Genomic DNA, 21,230 nt, shown 5'->3' with positions numbered 1-21,230 from the left:
GCAAAAGGGTTTTATAATGATCAATTAGCCTTTTAAAATGATAAACTTGGATTAGCTAACACAAGGTGCCATTGGAACACAGGAGTGATGGTTGCTGATAATGGGTCTCTGTACGCCTATGTAGATATTCCATAAATAAAATCTGCCGTTTCCAGCTACAATAGTCATTTACAACATTAACAACATCTACACTGTATTCCTGTTATGTTATTTTACTGGACAAATAATTTGCTTTTCTTTCAAAAACAGAGACTGAAAAGATTTGAGACTGAAAAGATTTGGAATGGGTCCTCAGATCCTCAAAAGGTTCTACGCTGCACCATCAAGAGCATCCTGACTGGTCGCATCACCACCTGGTATGGCAACTGCTCGGCATCCAACCTCAAGGCGCTATAGAGGGTAGTGTGTACGGCCCAGTACATCACTGGGGCCAAGCTTCCTGCCTTCCAGGACTTCTATACCAGGCGGTGTCAGAGGAAGGCCCTAAACATTGTCAAAGACTCCAGCCACTGTTTACTCTGCTACTGCACGGCAAGCGGTACCGGAGCGCCAAGTCTAGATCCAAAAGGATCCTTAACAACTGCTACCCCCAAGCCATAAGACTGCTGAACAGTTAAACCCAGACTATTTGCACTGACTGATTATCTATGCATAGTGACTTTACCCCTACCTACATGTAGATATGACCTTAAATACCTCGACTAACCTGCACCCCCGCACAATGACTCTGTACCAGTACCCCCTGTATATAGCCTCGCTATTGTTATTGTGTTACTTTTTTTACTTTAGTTTATTTAGCTTATATATTTTCTTACTCTGCATTGCTGTTTAAGGGCTCGTAAGTAAGCATTTCACGGTAAGGTCTAAACCTGTTGTATTCAGCGCATGTGACAAATACATTTTGATTTGATGGCCACTCTTTTTGACATTACACCAGTTTATAGGTGATAATATGGTGCTGTCACTGTGACGTCATAGCAATTTGATGTGCTTTTATCAGAGTTATTGACACAAATCGTCGTAACACACACTGGTTTGTCCCGTTGTGCGAAGCAGTAGTCTTTCGGTGCGTACTGAAAGCTAGGGAATGGGGACTCATTTGTTGCTGAGAATGTTGCAGAACAGAGTCCCCATTCCCTAGCTTTCAGTACGCAGCGAAAGGACTACTCTGCTTTTGAATGTTATTTCTGTGGGAATCCCTCATCTCCACTTTGAAGGCTTCACATATGGAACCAACGGGACAAACCAGTGTGTGTTACAACGACTTGCAACCATTACTCTGATAAAAGCACATGAAAGCGCTTTGACATCACAGTGACGGCACCATCATGTCACCTATAAACTGGTGTAATGTCAAAAAGTGCAGCCATGAAATCAGAATTGCCCCTCAAAAAAACAAGGTGAGTTACTGCAGAGGCAGCTATGTTCGCTCTACCGCTTTCATGTAGACTGGACTACACCCATGTATAACAGGGGTGGTTAGGCCAACTACTGTATGCTTGATGACTATCCTTGTCTAAGACTTGAAGACTTGTGTTAGCTCCTAAGAGTGTTTTGGCATGAAGGAGACCCGGGCTTGAATCCTGGTCGGACTTACACAGGTGTTGCAGCGGCGGACCAGAATGAAATGTGCCACAGCTTCATCAAAAGGTGATGTGCAACCTTGACTAAGATCTGAAGACTTTTGTTAGATCCCCAAGCTGAGCAAGAAACGTGCAACAGCTTCATCAAAGGGGAGCCTTCATAACGGGGTGTGTTGCTGAAACTCGACAAGTACCACAAAGCAGCTGTCTGGCCCGAGTGGTCGGGGTCGGCGAGACGTGCCAAGATGCAACCACATCCTGCCTTTTCCCCTCTATGGAGGATGTATAAAGAGATATTAGAGGGTTTCATTGTGCAGTTGGTCCACCAACATCAAAGACCACTGACTGAATCATCTAAACTGCCTGTTATGTGATTCCCTTCATAGGATAAATAAGTGGCGGTCAGTTGGTTCATTCTGTTCACATACACGAGTTATTAGGGAGGTGTTCATGACAGTCACCTGACCCCGACAGACTCTGGTAGGTGAATTACTTAGGGCCCAGAGTATTTCAGAGTCAGGTCATGTGGTCAGGAAAAGCATCATTTACAGGAAAGGTAAATTGGGATGAAAGCAGAACTGAGCAGTTGGCCAAAGACTTGTTTTGTGTTTGCAAAATGTGCTGCACAATATAGTGTTATGAGTCATCGTGACAAGATATGCGATGAGGTTTAGACACAAAATTGTTTCACTTCTTGTAGTAAGGAGTTGTAGTGTTTGAACTGAACCGAGAACAGAAAGGACCCTAATACTACCCGATTTTAAATGCACAGCTATGTGGGTCAGGAGATATTTCACCATGTCAACAGTCAACGGTGGCGTGGATGACGCATTTCTGGCTTCTGAAAATGAACTCAGAGAGACAGATCGCAACATACTTTTCCAGATGACAGGCCTTTTTTTCAGGCAGACTGAGGTTTTCTTTTATTCGCAGCCAGACACAGTCGGTCTTAATGCTTCGGCCATATGCTGGGAGCCTGGGAGGACAACAGGCCTCAGTGTGGACTCAGCCCGCTGTCCTCTCTCTCAGTCCTCTCTCCTCTCCATCTCGTTCCCTCTCTCCGGCCCACAAACCAGCCTCTGTCAGAGACCCATCAGTAGCACCCACTAAATCAAATCTAACTTTATTTATAGAGCACATTTCTTACACAGGATTAATTTCAAAGGCCTTAACAAATCAAATAATAAAAGGTGAGACATAACACACAATACGTTTCCTAACACTAACAAATTAAAACAGTAAAAATTATATAAAATAACAGTGAACCTGAGAGACGCATAAAAAACTAGGGCAGGCCTGGGCATCCGTCCCCATAGCCCACCTCCGTCCACCAGCCACCTCACACTGCCCCTTTCTCTCGCCTTAAACCCCCCTCTCCACCACTACCATCATGCCTCAATGAAGACGTGACATAACTGGTCAAACCTATACATTACACCAAACTGAGTGAAGGAAGCTAACTGGAGGGCTGGCCATTGTGATCTTATAAATCAGTTTTATGTAATTAACGAGCTCCCGAGTGGCGCAGTGGTCTAAGGAACTGCATCTCAGTGCTAGAGGGTCACTACAGACACCCTGGAATCCAGGCTGTATCACAACCAGCTGTGATTGGGAGTCCCATAGGGCGGCGCACAATTGGCCCAGCATCGTCCGGGTTTGGCCGGTGTAGGCCGTCATTGAAAATAAGAATTTGTTCTTAACTGACTTGCCTAGTTAAATTATAATGGGCCATGCTATGTACCAGTTCATTTAAAGGATAGTGCAGTAGCCATGCACCAAAACTCAGTAAATGTACTCTAACATGGGGCCGGGAGTTTTTCCTGTTCAGGTCATGTGGTCAGGAAAGAACTCTGAGCGCTGAGTGACTATATCACATAAACAAGCGTTTGACTTCTGAGAAAGAAGAGCTTATAGTAAAAGCTAATAAATATTATCTGGAGTGCCTTGGAGTTTAAATCTACTGCCAATGTATAGGGCGGCTGGATACCAATGTAAAAAAAAACTAAGCAATCAATTATTAATGTTATATATGTATACACTCACCAGACAGTTTATTAGGTACGCCGATCTAGTACCGGGTTGGACCCCCCTTTGTCTCCAGAACAGCCTGAATTCTTCAGAGAATTCTACAAGGTGTCGGAAACAATCCACAGGGATGTTGGTCCATGCTGACGCGATGGCATCATGCAGTTGCTGCAGATTGGACGGCGGTACATTCATGCTGCTAACAGCCCGTTCCATCTCATCCCAGAGATGGTCTATTGGGTAGAGGTCTGGGGACTGACCAGGACACATGCAATGTTTTTCCCACTCCTCAGTTGTCCAGTGTTGGTGATCGTGTGCCCGCTGGAGCAGCTTCTTGTTGTTTTTATCTAATCGGAGTGGAACCCGGTGTGGTCGTCTGCTGCAATAGCTAATCTGTGACAAGGACCGATGAGTTGTGCATTCTGAGACGTCGTTCTGCACACCACTGTTGTACTGCACCATTACTCGTCTGTTAGCTTGCATGATTCTTGCCATGTTTTTTGTTTGTTGCACCATTCTCACCATAGACACTGTCGTGCTTGAAAAGCCCAGGGAGGCGGTTTCTGAGATACTGTATCCGGCGCGCCTGGCACCGCTGATCATGCCACACTCAAAGTGACTTAGGTCACTGGTTTTGCCCATTCTAGCGTTCAATCTAACAGTAACTGAATGCCTCGATGCCTGCTTTATACAGCAAGCCACGGCCAATTACTTACTGTCTGTAAGAGCGATCCAAATGTTTCACTCCTACAGACAGTGAGTCACGTGGCTGTGGCTTGCTGTATAAAGCAGGCATCGAGGCATTCAGTTACTGTTAGATTGAACGTTAGAATTGGCTGAAACGGCCGACCTCCTGGGCTTTTCAAGGACAACAGTGTCTAGGGTTTACAGAGAATGGTGAAACAAACAAAAAACATCCAGTCAGCGGCAGTCCTGTGGGTGAAAACAGCTCGTTGATGAGAGGTGGAAGGAGAACGGTAAGAATCGTGCAAGCTAACAGGCGGGCCACAAACAGGCAAATAACGTCACAGTACAACAGTGGTGTGCAGAAGGCGTCTCAGGATGCACAACTCGTCGGTCCTTGTTAAGGACGGGCAATTGCAGCAGACGACCACACAGGGTTCCACTCCTATCAGCTAAAAACAAGAAGAAGCGGCTCAAGTGGGCACACGATCACCAACACTGGACAATAGAGGAGTGGAAAAACATTACCTGGTTCAACGAATCCCGGTTCCTGGTGTGTCATGCTGATGGCAGTCAGGATTTAGCGTAAGCAGCATGAGTCCATGGCCCATCCTGCCTGGCGTCAACGGTACAGGCTGGTGGTGTAATGGTGTGGAGTCCATGGCCCCATCCTGCCTGGCGTCAACGGTACAGGCTGCTGGTGTAATGGTGTGGAGTCCATGGCCCCATCCTGCCTGGCGTCAACGGTACAGGCTGCTGGTGTAATGGTGTGGAGTCCATGGCCCCATCCTGCCTGGTGTCAACGGTACAGGCTGGTGGTGTAATGGTGTGGAGTCCATGGCCCCATCCTGCCTGGCGTCAACGGTACAGGCTGGTGGTGTAGAGTCCATGGCCCCATCCTGCCTGGCGTCAACGGTACAGGCTGCTGGTTTAATGGTGTGGGGAATGTTTTCCTGGCACACGTTAGGTCCCTTGATACCAATTGAGAAATGTTTCCATGCCCCAAAGAATTCAGGCTGTTCTGGAGGCAAAGGGGGGATCCGACCCGGTACTAGATAGGTGTATCTAATAAATTAGCCACTGAGTGTATATTGTTTTATGTTATATTATTTCCATTGATGTTATAAGCTTTGATTATTTCCTCCTTGCATTTGGTTTTTCATCTTAACCGTGACACTTAGGAGGAAAACAAATCGGGTCTACGGGAGTCATGTTCAGTAGGCACAAAGCGGAGGAAAGTGAGTGAAACAGGGAGGTACTCTCTGAAACGTTGTTTCCAAATGAACGCAACCCAGACTATGAAAGTACGTTTGACTTAGTCTGGCTGGAAGAAAGTAAATGGTTCTGAAGTATCTGCAAGCTCACGTCTCCCCCCTCTCACACAACAGAGGGAGTCACAAGCAGTCACACAAACACACTTCCCTTTGGTTGTTTGTGTTAGGCTGTCCTGCACACTTGGGCCTGATGGCCAGAGAGAGAGACAGAAAGAGACAGACAACAGCAAATCACCCCAGTTTCAATACTGGGCTGTGGGTCAGCCTCCTGCCCGGACTGACAGAGCGTGTGGATGAGAGAGAGAGAGAGAGAGAGAGAGAGAGAGAGAGAGAGAGAGAGAGAGAGAGAGAGAGAGAGAGGGAGACAGAGCATGTGGGTGAGAGAGAGAGAGAGACAAGCGTGTGGGCGAGAGAGAGAGGGAGAGAGAGAGGGAGAGAAAGAGTGAGAGAGGCCTCCACCTTCAGCCTGTTAGTCTGATTTCTTCTAATAGAGACGTGAGGGGAAGACCTGTACTGATCACCTAGGAATCATCCAGAAGGAAAAATGGACACACTAAAGCAATAAGCACCGTGATCTACAACATTTATGTCAGGATGTGGACAGCTGATGAGTAGATTGGGGAAATTTACACAAATCCCCTCCACTGAATTCACAGTAAAACAATTATTTTTCTCACGCTCATCATCAGTTCATCAACTGGCTTAATGGGGGAATTAGAATTTACAAATGCGGCACAATTTCTTGAAACTATAAAAATAACAGTCGAGTCTGCTGAGTTTGACGCCCTCCCCACCACAAATACACTCGCACCTCAGGATCCCTGTCCTCTGGGCCCGATACAGGGAAAACACAACACGGATTTCACACGAAGGAGTGGATTAACTAACACTGGACAGGACTGCTGTATAACTGACTGAAGAGTGAAGTCTTATGTGCTGTCAATTGACTCAACACACACACACACAAAATGAGGACATGCACAAATATGTCCAACTTAGGCATACTGTGTATATATATACACATTTGAATTGCCTATAATTGCATATACTTGTCTGTAATTGCTTTAGTGACATCAAAGCAGAATTTGAAGGAATAAACCACCCTCTTTCAGTAAGCCACTTTACATTCCGCTATGCAATAATTATCCTCTCATGACGTAGTTTACAATATCAAACAAAAGGTGGATGACCAATGTTTTGAGTGGGGCCCACACCCATGGGAAACTATGCAAACAGTCACGTGTGTTTGGTTTCTGGGCTAGGAATGTGTATGTTAGTAATGTGTAGTCTTGTTGAGTTAACTCATTTTACAGAGTCATGTGTTGTGTCTGACCAACTTTGGCAAAAGGCATACTGAGATAAACATCAAGCATACAGTAGAGGTAAGGGCCATCAACTAGATTCAGTCGTGGGCCATTCTTTTCTTGAGAAGATGGTCGGGGGGCAGGAACATCATTACAAATAATGTGTAGACTGAAAACTGACCGCAAGAAGCCCAAACAGATATAATGTTTAACTAAAATGTCATCATTTCAAACCTTACTTACATTTGTATATGATCGCGTGTCTCCCTATTATGTGTGGGAATACTTGGGAACAGATTTCTGAAATTAAAAAGCTGATTTGCTGGTGTTTTTACAGTCATTTATGTCCCCCAAACAATAAGATTTTTTGGCCTCAGAAAACTTTGGGGGCCAGGTTCGGGAACTCTGGTTTAGTCTGTTTGCACAGATGTAAACACACAGCCGCCTCCAAATATACAGTGCACATACAAAAGGTCTCACACTGAGGTCTGTCTGACACAGAAACATTCACATGTTCACGTTCACACACACACGCACGCACGCACACACAAAGTTTGCACACACATTCAACCCAACACCTGAGAAACTTTGAGCTTGAGTTTCATGCACATATCTCCGGTTATGTTTTCCCCCATAAAACCCTACACAAATACAAACTCTTCAAGACACATACTCTGTTCCAAAGTCCACACTAGTACAATTAAGTAACATATTGGGCATGCATTCTAAGTAGTATCTTTGTATGGCATTGGAAAGACAGAGACACTGTATAAACATCCCTAAGGGTCCCAGTAAACAGTAAACATTTATTTTCTAAGAGGCTGATCAAAGGGAGTCAGTTAAAACTTTACCATCTCCTCTTAAGAAGATTAACAAGCCAGCTTGCCACAATCCCAGCTCATGTTTTCAGACTCAACCAATGCAAATCAATTTATAACATTTTTGACATGCGTTTTTCTGGATTTTTTTGTTGATATTCTGTCTCTCACTGTTGAAATAAACCTACCATTAAAATTATAGACTGATCATTTCTTTGTCAGTGGGCAAACGTACAAAATCAGCAGGGGATCAAATACTTTTTTCCCTCACTGTATCCCTCAACTAGCTTACATGTAGTGATAGTATTCCACTAATGTCCCCATAAGAGAACCCTTTTTGGTTCTCTCTCTCTCTCTCTCTCTCTCTCTCTCTCTCTCTCTCTCTAACTGGAGAAACACGATGCCGTTTATTAATGAAAGAGACTACTGCCTAATCTAACAAAACACGGACGCAAAACAGGAAAACTCTGTTCTCCTTTTCCTGTCGATGAAATTCTATCGGCTTTGCCAAACAGAAGACAGACCTGGATAGCATAGTTCCTTCCTATTGACACGTTAGTTCATTGTTATGGTTCAAATCAGTATTAACAATGATTTGTTAGTAAAGTTGTCATCATTTGTTCAGTTCCTACAAAGGCGTTTAGGGTCGAGGTTTGGGGACGAGGACGGATGCAGATTTGAGTAGTGGTGCTAAATTCCCCCCAAAATGTATCAAAAATATGAATACAAGTGTAAAATGTACCACCTACTTCAATTTTGAGAGAAGCATCAGTATGCTGAATACAACCAGATAGGTTTGACGGTATCCTTGCTAGTCTTAAACAGTGTGGGTGGAATAATGTGTGCGTACCTACGTCAGATATACACCAAGCTTTCCATTTTGTATCTGTACAGTGTCTGTATCTTCATCATTGTGTTTACTTGCGGGTACTGCACCCTCCATTGGTTCGTTTCAGCATACCCTTTTCCACAGAGTTGGTGTGGCAGTATGTGTGCCTGCATCTGCGTGCGCACACGAGGGAAGGACAATTCAACACTCCTCAGAACTGTCTTATCTTGTATTTTCTTCCTGAACGTCTACACATCTGTGGTGATAGGAAGTGGGGGCCGTAAGGGGCCGTATGTGGGCCAGCCTGACGTCAATGGATCTGGACAGACCCACCAAACAGGAAACCAAAACATCCCCCTTTCCCTTCATCTCTTCTTCCTTCACCTTTCCATCCTCCAGCTGGGCAGACCAGAGAAACCACTTCTCATGTCTTTTACTTTTTCTCTTTTCAGAATTGTTTTTTATCTCATCTCTCTCTTTGATTGTGACATCGGAGCGAGGGAAGTTTTGTGTTGTTGTTTAGTCATCACGGTTCATTTCCTGTGATTACGACACTGCACCCTTCAGCTGTGAGGGTAGCAAACCTGGGTTCAAAAAGTTTATTTTCTTTTAAATTAACATATACTTGAGCCAGTCTGGAGTGTTAGACGGGCAGTGTTTGCACTTTTGGAATGATTCCATTGGTTCCATTGAGCCAGGGAAGCTCAATGAAATCACACAGTGTTTGAAAGGAAAACGACTACAATTTGAACCCGGGTCTGGAGGGCAGCTTGTTTTTATGTCCAGTGTCCACGTTTTTTGTGTTCCATCCCTCCCCTTTGGCTCTGTCTTATTTGCCTGTCAGTCTGTAAAAACTTAATTTCAGTGATTCCTCATTAGCGTAACTGTGACTACGGGGATGGGTTAAGTATAGAGTGTTTGGATTGTTGGAGTGGGCATCATCAGAGAGCTCACCTGACTGACAGACTCTGGTGACGGGAGGCTGGGGGCCAGCAGGGGATCTCCTAAAAAGGGGGAGAGGAGGAGAGAAACATGGGATCTGGATTAAAAGGACTGCGCACACAAACACACACTGTCTCTCGCCCTCTTTCGTGTACACTTCTTCTTAAATATTTACCTTGATGGCATCTGAATGGAGTTCCTTATCATTCATTACTATGAGCTCTTAGGTAACCCTCATATCCACATGTCTGTGGTCAATATTGACTCAAGGTCTGAAGGACATACAACAGTCAATGACCTGTGAGTCAAACTCTGCCTTTAAAACTGATTTTAAAACCTATACTACAATAGGTTTTAAAGGCAGAGTTTGAATCACAGGTCATTGTTTTCAACAGGTAATAGCTTAAGTATTGAGTATTTTAGGATTTAGTATTCATTGATACAATCACTTTGCCTTGCATACAGACAGTGGTTGTTTAAGACCCCTATCTTATTGTATGTGAAGTTTTTAAATATATCTACCTGATATTACTGTGTATCTATACTGAACAAAAATATAAACGCAACATGTAAGTGTTGGTACCATGTTTCATGAGCTGAAATAAAAGATCCCAGAAATGTTCCATATACACAAAAAAGTTTATTTCTCTCATTTTGTGCAAAAATTTGTTTACATCCATGTCAGTGAGCATTTCTCCTTTGCCAAGATAATCCATCCACCTGACAGGTGTGGCATATCAAGAAGCTGATTAAACAGCCTGATCATTACACATGTGCACCTTGTGCTGGGGATCATAAAAGGCCACTCTAAAATGTGAAGTTTTGTCACACAACACAATGCCAAGTTTTGAGAGAGTATGCAATTGGCATGCCACCAGAGCTGTTGCCAGATAATTGAATGTTAATTTCTCTACCATAACGTCATTTTAGAGAATTTGGCAGTACATCCAACTGGCCTCACAACTGCAGACCACGTGTGACCACGCCAGCCTAGGACCTTCACATCCAGCTTCTTCACCTGCAGGATGGACTGAGACCAGGACACAGCTGATGAAACGGAGGAGTATTTATTTCTGCCCTTATGTCCTTTTATGGGGAAAAAACGTATTCTGATTGGCTGGGCCTTTGGCCTCCCAGGCCCATCCATGGCTGTGCCCCTGCCCCCCGGTCATGTGAAATCCATAGATTAGGGCCTAATTAATTGATTTAAATTGACAGATTTCCTTATATGAGCTGTAACTCAGTAAAATAGTTGAAATTGTTGCGTTTATAATTTTGTTCAGTATATCATACACTTCCCATACACACTCTACAATAGACACTGAGTGTACAAAACATTTGGAACACCTTCCTATTATTGAGTTACACCCCCTTTTGCCCTCTACCACACACCGTTCAAAGGCATTTTAATCTTTTGTCTTGCCCATTCACCCTCTGAATGGCACACACACAATCCATGTCCCAATTGTCTCAAGGCTTAAAAATCCTTCTTTAACCTGTCTCCTCCCCTTCATCTATACTGACTGAAGTGGATTTAACAAGTGACATCAATAAGGGATCATAGTTTTCACCTGGATTTACCTGGTCAGTGTATGGCATGGTGTTCCTAATGTTTTGGCCACTCAGTGTATTTACAGTAATATCATATCTGTAGATATGCTTTAACAGTTCATACCTACATACGTCATAACTACTTGGATATCAACATTACAAGTACAACAGTACACATGCTTGGCAGCGATACAAACTAAGACCCGTTTTGTACAATCAATCCTCATGAAATAAATGAAGAAATAGCTTAAAGTAATATGTTGTGTTGAATCATTCCTTGTAAAATAAGACATGGCTTGAGTTCCACCGTAAAGTATGGTGGTGTGGCGTCTCAGCATGAAATCAACTGGACCCAAGTGCCTCCAAGTGGTTGGCTGAAGCCTTAACACCCAAATGGTTCATTCTGTGGCACACCGGTGACACCAAGTGACGCGTGTTGGTGATGTATATACATTTTAGTACAGGTGCACAATCACACCCCTATGACAAAACAACAACTGTAGGGACACTTACTTGGAGGTACATTGTACATTGGTCAAGGTGGTGAAGTTGTTCCGTACCGTGCGGAGACTGGCAAGAACCTAAAGCCAGAGCACATCTAACGTTCACTTACACGTGATCATTCCATGGTCCTTTTTTTAGAATACAAACCATACGTTTCTTAAAATGTATTTCCATGTAGAGTCACAAATAGAGAACATATTTACCTGAGCAAAGGGGGTCACGATCAGGTCTTCTCCATGCCTGAAGAAAAGCAATCAAAATGGGATAAACAGTGATTCAAATATAAACCCTGAAAAATCCCTCAAAATAAATGTCTTTGCCAATAAAAGCCATTGGTTGGATAGTAATAAAATGTGATTACTATACAACCAACCACTTTTCCCTGGGTTCAACAAGCTTGAGTGATATGATTGAGCTAAGCATATACGCATTGGAACAAGTTGCAAATCTTTTCCAATACAGTATATTTGTCAGGATGTGTCAAGCTGACTCACAGTTCTCCGACGATAGAGGAGTTCCGGGACAACTCGCGAGACTTGGGCGACAGGTCGTAGTCCGAGTCGGAGCGGTAGAGGAAGGACTCTCGGCGCTGCCCGTGGGCCCCCAGGTTGGGGTGTAGGACCAGGCCGGAGCCAGGGGACGCCTGGAGACCCGAGGGGCTGCAGCACGCAGACGGGCCATTCTCCACATCGAAGCTAGGACATGGGAGAAAGAGAAATATACCTATTTTAGGCTTACACACAGCAGAGACTCACAGAGTAAAGTAGAGTAAAATTGTCCACCCCGGAGTGGTAATTTGTCTTGGGTTACTTATCCAATCAAGCCAGGACAAAATAATAACTTAACCAATCAGGTCATGACAAAATAACGACTTAGCCAATCAGGCCATGAAAAATGAGATTGCCAGTAGTCTGATCAGATATATTGGCTGTGTTGTTCTATGGGTCAAGGATCTTTTCACTACTACAGCATCGTTGTTGGGCCTATACTTCATAACAATATATGATATTTATATAGCTCTTTTCAAGGACCCAAAGGTCTGTGAGGTAGAGACATATACAGTATAACACTGTTTCTTTACTCTATTCTATTCAATGGTCTGAGGATTCAGTTGTGGGGACTGGGTAGGCAGATGAATTATGGGGATTGTCCATTGTGACTGGATGGACTCAGCACCCATCTCAATATTTGCCCAGCAGTATTCACCCCCACTGGAATCCCTATGTGTAGGATTATCCATATCCCACGGAGGCATTTCCTACTCCCCCCCCCCCCCACCTCTCAGAAACCATGAGATCAGATCCACATAATAAGTGTAAGAACACACAAACCTACAACCCGATGCACACTCAAAACCCACAGACACACGCACGGACACATCCACAGCACGCTCTTCATTTTACACTAAACCACAGCATGTTAGTACAGTACATCTGCTGTAAATGTGTAAAGTATTCAGATTCACATTGAAAACACACAGAGGAATACATTAGTTCAAATGTCCACCAACGTAGTTGATTTTTCCTTATTGTGCAAAGGGGATCCTGTCTGAAATAACACAATAAGGATTCATATTTTCCTGAAAATCTACCAAGTTTCAATATTAGGAATAATTCATATGTATCCCGAAGAAGTTGTCCCGGGAAATACCGCAAAAATCGGAAGCGCCCATTTAAAGTGTTTAAAACAAAGATATAGTCACTATGCCAGGGTTGTCCTCAGATAAGAGGGGCGCTGCGCCACTATGAAAAGGCTTCAGAGCAAATCAAACGGATATTTAGTAATGATAGGGTAACTGTCTTTGAACGCCGATGACATTGTTGTGAAGTGCGAAATAGGCCGTTGATGTTCCTCAGTTAATTCAGCGCGTTTCAGATGTAGGCTATTTGGAAAAACAGAGCGCCCACAGGACGCTCATAGCGTTGTCGAATCATACAAACTTTGTAAAAACACTCAAACAAAAGTCAAATTACCCAAGTTGCTAAGCTTGCTAGAAAACCTCCAGCGAATGACAGAAGATCTCCTATATTTGGCTAAATGGAGTTGATGATTATACAGATCAGCTCATGAATAAAGGGGAGATGAAGTGTGAACCTAGTTTAAATATCAAGGCATCTTAACGGGGCAAACACTGTTAAAAAATATCCAGATGTATTATCTCATACAGCATGTTGATCACCGAAGCTCTCATATCGGCAGCAATACGAGACAGCGCAGAGAAGCGGGTTAACGTTACAGCGGTTCGACAGGAGTAGGCAAGAGATGTGCTTTGATCATGCTGCCTATGGATTACAGAATAAAGTTAGGAATTTTCATGCGAGACCGGAGTCAGGTATTGTGGTTTCAGTGGGATAGGGGACTGGATATAAAACAGCCTAGGCTTTAGGACAGGAGAATATATCATTTTCCCGCATGCCTCTGAATTGTGACTATGTAGGGTATTGCATAGCCTATCAAACTTGTGACTGTGTGAAGAGTCCCAATGACAGCTAAAAGGAAGCACACGGTATTTTATAGGCTGTACGTGGGGGTTTATAGGCTATACGTGGGGGTTTATAGGCTGTACGTGGGGGTTTATAGGCTGTACGTGGGGGTTTATAGGCTGTACGTGGGGGTTTATAGGCTGTACGTGGGGGTTTATAGGCTGTACGTGGGGGTTTATAGGCTGTACGTGGGGGTTTATAGGCTATACGTGGGGGTTTATAGGCTGTACGTGGGGGTTTATAGGCTGTACGTGGGGGTTTATAGGCTGTACGTGGGGGTTTATAGGCTGTACGTGGGGGTTTATAGGCTGTACGTGGGGGTTTATAGGCTGTACGTGGGGGTTTATAGGCTGTACGTGGGGGTTTATAGGCTGTACGTGGGGGTTTATAGGCTATACGTGGGGGTTTATAGGCTATACGTGGGGGTTTATAGGCTATACGTGGGGGTTTATAGGCTGTACGTGGGGGTTTATAGGCTGTACGTGGGGGTTTATAGGCTGTACGTGGGGGTTTATAGGCTATACGTGGGGGTTTATAGGCTATACGTGGGGGTTTATAGGCTATACGTGGGGGTTTATAGGCTGTACGTGGGGGTTTATAGGCTATACGTGGGGGTTTATAGGCTATACGTGGGGGTTTATAGGCTATACGTGGGGGTTTATAGGCTATACGTGGGGGTTTATAGGCTGTACGTGGGGGTTTATAGGCTATACGTGGGGGTTTACAGGCTATACGTGGGGGTTTATAGGCTATACGTGGGGGTTTATAGGCTGTACGTGGGGGTTTATAGGCTATACGTGGGGGTTTATAGGCTATACGTGGGGGTTTATAGGCTATACGTGGGGGTTTATAGGCTATACGTGGGGGTTTACAGGCTATACGTGGGGGTTTATAGGCTATACGTGGGGGTTTATAGGCTATACGTGGGGGTTTATAGGCTATACGTGGGGGTTTACAGGCTATACGTGGGGGTTTATAGGCTATACGTGGGGGTTTATAGGCTATACGTGGGGGTTTATAGGCTATACGTGGGGGTTTATAGGCTATACGTGGGGGTTTATAGGCTATACGTGGGGGTTTCATGTGGGGTTTACTAACTGCATTCGGGTCTCGTGTGCAGTCCAGCAGTGTCAATTATGTGTGTGCTTTGAATTTATGGTGAGTGTGTTAAGTAAATACGCTCGGCTAAAAGCTTCCATGCTACAACCTGTCTGGATTTTGTGCCATTTAATTATTTGTTAATCTGCTGCTGTGCATGTTTTAGTTTTTTGTGGAATTGCATTAGATGTGAAATGTGAAGTGTTCCCGGGACAGTCCCAGGATCCCGGTTACCTGGTTACCCTACAACACAACCATTCTACAAACTATCACACACCAAGAAAAAAATATGAGAGAGAGAAAATAAGAAAGTCACCTGGTAGTGGAGGAGGGGGCTTAATTCAGGACCACCTCCTCACTGAAGTCAATGTGCACTCTGCTTCTGTGACAGATAGGAGACCTGGTGTACATCATCTCCCCTGCACCTCCTCCTCCCTCATGCAGCCTCTCCTCCTTCCTCTCCCCTGCACCCCCTCCTCATCTCCCCTGCACCTCCTCCTCCCTCATGAACCCTCTCCTCCTTCCTCTCCCCTGCACCCCCTCCTCATCTCCCCTGCACCCCCTCCTCATCTCCCCTGCACCCCCTCCTTCCTCTCCCCTGCACCCCCTCCTTCCTCTCCCCTGCACCTCCTCCTTCCTCTCCCCTGCACCCCCTCCTCATCTCCCCTGCACCTCCTCCTCTCTCCATCATCATCTCACTGCTCCTCCTCCTCCTCATCTCCCCTGCACCCCCTCCTCATCTCCCCTGCACCCCCTCCTTCCTCTCCCCTGCACCCCCTCCTCATCTCCCCTGCACCTCCTCCTCCCTCATGGACCCTCTCCTCCTTCCTTCCTCTCCCCTGCACCCCCTCCTCTCTCCATCATCATCTCACTGCTCCTCCTCCTCCTCCTCATCTCCCCTGCACCTCCTCCTCTCTCCATCATCATCATCTCACTGCTCCTCCTCCTCCTCCTCATCTCCCCTGCACCTCCTCCTCTCTCCATCATCATCTCACTGCTCCTCCTCATCTCCCCTGCACCCCTCCTCCTCCCCTCCCCCACACCCCTCCTCTGACCAGAAACACACTCACACACCTCTCTGACCACACACACACTCACACACCCCTCTGACCACACACACACTCACACACCCCTCTGACCACACACACTCTCACACCCCTCTGACCACACACACCCCTCTGACCACACACACCCCTCTGACCACACACACCCTCACACCCCTCTGACCACACACACCACTCTGACCACATACACTCACATTCACACACCCTGCCACTGAGTGCCCTATCCCTGACCAGAGGCCAACAGTGTGATGGCACAGGATTGGCTTGTTGAGAGGTAGATCTGGACTGGACTACAGAGGATAGACTGTCTCCTCGTCTGTCCCTATAGTCAGTGTAGTCATCTGACTCTTGGTTCCACTGTGTGTCTAAATTGCATGACGGTATATAATGGAACATTACACGGTTACTGGAATCACAAGCAAGACAGAGAGTGATTCAAAGAGAGAGAGAGAGAGAGAGAGAGAGAGAGAGAGAGAATAGTACGGAGAAAAAGCATGACGACGCTAGCTTGTGTCCCCACCCCCCTCCATAGTTGATGCTTGGTGTCAAGTATCAAAGGTGACAACACGTGACATAGCAATCCTAGAAGTGATTAGGCATCAACAGTGTTTACAGGGCCGATTGTGTTTCTCCACCGGGGTCTCAAACTATCAGGCTGACACACTGCTTTTTGTGGGCCCCATGATAACTGACAGGCTGACGTTGGCCCCCAGATCATGAGATCCCTGCTTTAAACAAAATGTGTCCATCACTATGTTACAGCAGTGGAAAACCCAGATGCTCTTCAGAAGGAAGGAGGGATTGAGGTACTCTGCAGTGTCCAACAGAGAGGTGAAGTAGAGGGGAGTAGGGAGAGGGACAGGTTAGGAGACACTCAGTAAAGGGTCATGGGCCTTGGGCCAAACACAGCCAAAGGGACTATTTTTCACCAGGTTGACCAGGTTAATTCAATGCAGTCGACTCCTGATAAATGCACATGGATAAATGCATTGCAATTCACCAGTCCCAATTCAAATAAATAGTTTTTCTTGATTTATTTGTCTTCATGTTTTTATATTTAGTCCCAAGCAAGTTTAGTCCCAGACAGTCCCAGTAACGGTCCCAAGCCACTGATCAGGAGTGGACTGTACATCTCTCTCTCAAGTCTCTGCGTATTGCTTGTATCTGGATAGAGTTATCTATGGGAAAATGCAGGAGGCAGACTTCAGGTTCAGCTGGGGCCCAAGCAACGTGTAAACGTTAGAGAGCAACCAGAACTAACTGTTGTTGTCATCTGAGTGGAAGCAGACGAGATAGAGACAAGGAGACAGTCAGGAGAGGGACAAGGGGACAGTCAGGAGAGGGACAAGGGGACAGTCAGGAGAGGGACAAGGGGACAGTCAGGAGAGGGACAAGGGGACAGTCAGGAGAGGGACAAGGGGACAGTCAGGAGAGGGACAAGGGGACAGTCAGGAGAGGGACAAGGGGACAGTCAGGAGAGGGACAAGGGGACAGTCAGGAGAGGGACAAGGGGACAGTCAGGGGAGGGACAAGGGGACAGTCAGGGGAGGGACAAGGGGACAGTCAGGGGAGGGACAAGGGGACAGTCAGGAGAGGGACAAGGGGACAGTCAGGAGAGGGACAAGGGGACAGTCAGGAGAGGGACAAGGGGACAGTCAGGAGAGGGACAAGGGGACAGTCAGGAGAGGGACAAGGGGACAGTCAGGAGAGGGACAAGGGGACAGTCAGGAGAGGGACAAGGGGACAGTCAGGAGAGGGACAAGGGGACAGTCAGGAGAGGGACAAGGGGACAGTCAGGAGAGGGACAAGGGGACAGTCAGGAGAGGGACAAGGGGACAGTCAGGAGAGGGACAAGGGGACAGTCAGGAGAGGGACAAGGGGACAGTCAGGAGAGGGACAAGGGGACAGTCAGGAGAGGGACAAGGGGACAGTCAGGAGAGGGACAAGGGGACAGTCAGGAGAGGGACAAGGGGACAGTCAGGAGAGGGACAAGGGGACAGTCAGGAGAGGGACAAGGGGACAGTCAGGAGAGGGACAAGGGGACAGTCAGGAGAGGGACAAGGGGACAGTCAGGCAGCCTTTCTTCTCCTCAACCACACCAAGCTAAGCTTTTTTTTTACCCCTTTTACCCCAATTTCGTGATATCCAATTGTCCCATCACTGCAACTCCCCTAAGGACTTGGGAGAGGTGAAGGTCAAGAGCCATGCATCCGCTTACACGATCCTGCCAAGCCACACTGCTTCATGACACACTGCTCACTTAACCCGGAAGCCAGCCACACCAATGTGTCTGAGGAAACACTGTACATACAACTGCCGACTGAAGTCAGCTTGCAGGCGCCCGGCCCACCACAAGGAGTCACTAGAGGGCGATGGTACAAGGTTAAAGATGCACTATGCTGAAATCACTCCGCCATTTCCTGGTTGCAAAAATGTAAATAGTTAGACTAATTTCAGTTTGTGATAAAACAAGCAAGTATAGTGTAGAGAATCATTGAATCATCTAAACCGTTGTGAAATATATTTTCCATAAGCAAAAATATTGTATTTTCAGCTGTTTGAAGCTGGTGTACAAAACCGAAAGTAAAAGACGCAAAAACAAAACCTAAAACAGGAAGCATGGCACACATAGAACAGATCTACCCCTTCTTAGACTTGCTTTCAATTGGAATGATAGATCTATAAGTCACATTTCTATGTACATTTTGTCAGGTCACCCAAAAAGTTATATATTGCAGCATTAAATTATTATTTATTTTTTCTGTAAAAAGCTTTAAAGTTGAAAAATAACAAGAACCAGATATGTTTTTCCTCCAAGAATGATGACGTGTTAATGAGCAAACCTGTATGATTTGTAGGCCAGGTTACAGATTCTAATGTAATGGTTTCAGTTCACATTGTTTTCTCCTGGAACTGGTATATCCTCCTCCTGAGGTAAACATTGTTTCAACAGTTGTCCCATTTCACATAATTACATATCAATCGAGGAATATAAGTTGCTTAAAAGGACTTTTGAGCCTTTGTTCATGTCATTTTGGGGCCCCCATACTACACAATGACGATGAGGAAGTGAGTTGCTATTTGGGGTGTTTCTCAAAAACATGTGAAATCACAAAAAAAGGTGTCAGGACCCTTCTATAACATGCCATTTAAATTCAGAATAGAGATTTGGTTGTAAAGTAACTGTCCATGTTTCCAGATTTCTATTAAATATGACCTGTAATTTATTACAATATTAGTGAAATACCTTTCCTTCCAAAACTTTTTAATGAAGTATTTTAAAAAGCAGCTTTTCTGTGTTGGAATGGTGTGGGCGACCCCAACAACAGAATGGCGTGGTCGTACCCCAGCAACAGAATGGCGTGGTCGTACCCCAACAACAGAATGGCGTGGTCGTACCCCAGCAACAGAATGGCGAGGGTCGTACCCCAGCAACAGAATGGCGTGGGTCGTACCCCAGCAACAGAATGGCGTGGTCGTACCCCAGCAACAGAATGGCGTGGTCGTACCCCAGCAACAGAATGGTGTGGTCGTACCCCAGCAACAGAATGGCGTGGTCGTACCCCAGCAACAGAATGGCGTGGTCGTACCCCAGCAACAGAATGGCGAGGGTCGTACCCCAGCAACAGAATGGCGAGGGTCGTACCCCAGCAACAGAATGGCGTGGTCGTACCCCAGCAACAGAATGGCGTGGTCGTACCCCAGCAACAGAATGGCGTGGTCGTACCCCAGCAACAGAATGGCGTGGTCGTACCCCAGCAACAGAATGGTGTGGTCGTACCCCAGCAACAGAATGGCGTGGTCGTACCCCAGCAACAGAATGGTGTGGTCGTACCCCAGCAACAGAATGGTGTGGTCGTACCCCAGCAACAGAATGGTGTGGTCGTACCCCAGCAACAGAATGGCGTGGTCGTACCCCAGCAACAGAATGGCGTGGTCGTACCCCAGCAACAGAATGGTGTGGTCGTACCCCAGCAACAGAATGGTGTGGTCGTACCCCAACAACAGAATGGCGTGGTCGTACCCCAGCAACAGAATGGCGTGGTCGTACCCCAGCAACAGAATGGTGTGGTCGTACCCCAACAACAGAATGGCGTGGTCGTACCCCAGCAACAGAATGGCGTGGTCGTACCCCAGCAACAGAATGGCGTGGTCGTACCCCAACAACAGAATGGCGTGGTCGTACCCCAGCAACAGAATGGCGTGGTCGTACCCCAGCAACAGAATGGCGTGGTCGTACCCCAGCAACAGAATGGCGTGGTCGTACCCCAGCAACAGAATGGCGTGGTCGTACCCCAGCAACAGAATGGCGTGGTCGTACCCCAGCAACAGAATGGTGTGGTCGTACCCCAGCAACAGAATGGCGTGGTCGTACCCCAGCAACAGAATGGTGTGGTCGTACCCCAGCAACAGAATGGCGTGGTCGTACCCCAACAACAGAATGGCGTGGTCGTACCCCAGCAACAGAATGGCGTGGTCGTACCCCAGCAACAGAATGGTGTGGTCGTACCCCAGCAACAGAATGGTGTGGTCGTACCCCAGCAACAGAATGGTGAGGGTGTATACCGGTCATTAAAATATTCATGTGAATAAACCACTGATGGCCCAGCTCAGACAATGACACAGGATGCCATACATTGACAAGCATTTTTGAAACAGTCTGTTTGAGATACAAGTTTGAGGTGTTTTTTTTAAGTGTTTTAAGTGTTTTGAAGTGTTTTCTCCAATTTATGATTTGGCCACATATATGAGTACAAGACGAGTCAACAACATTAGTTGGCTATGACTTAACAGTATATACACTTTTAAAAGTGATATTTTCAGCAGACATAAGTTGCTTAAATGTTACAGAAAGGGTGAAACAATCACACTATGCTATACACACGTGCATGTGGACACACACACACACACACACCTCCAGGGCCTTACCAGGTGTGGTCCACAGTGAAGCGCCTGTAACGGCGCTTGTTCACCACCTGCTTACGAAACGGTCTCGGGGCGATGTGGGGTGAAACGCTCGTCTTCTTGTCCGATTCGGTATTCCCACGTGAGTCTATATTCTGTTCCAGCT

At 46.0% G+C, this 21,230-nt stretch overlaps 1 protein-coding gene across 1 annotated transcript in view; it reads right to left on the bottom strand.

Annotated features, from left to right (window-relative positions):
- Nucleotides 1-21,230, bottom strand: part of LOC106598452 (3',5'-cyclic-AMP phosphodiesterase 4B) — a 104,838-nt gene that overhangs the window by 39,091 nt on the left and 44,517 nt on the right. The window contains exons 4-7 of the mRNA XM_014189494.3: nt 12,009-12,209; nt 11,718-11,754; nt 11,524-11,591; nt 9,472-9,521 (exon numbers count right to left, since the gene is read on the bottom strand). Coding sequence (XP_014044969.1) covers nt 9,472-9,521; nt 11,524-11,591; nt 11,718-11,754; nt 12,009-12,209 — 356 coding nt within the window. The remainder of the gene's footprint in view (nt 1-9,471; nt 9,522-11,523; nt 11,592-11,717; nt 11,755-12,008; nt 12,210-21,230) is intronic.

The sequence above is a fragment of the Salmo salar genome, chromosome 03, assembly GCF_965601325.2.
Source record: "Salmo salar chromosome 03, fSalSal1, whole genome shotgun sequence".
NCBI lineage: Eukaryota > Metazoa > Chordata > Actinopteri > Salmoniformes > Salmonidae > Salmo > Salmo salar.
The sequence above is the reverse complement of the archived record's forward strand: the minus strand, read 5'-3'. Positions and strand labels throughout refer to the sequence as shown.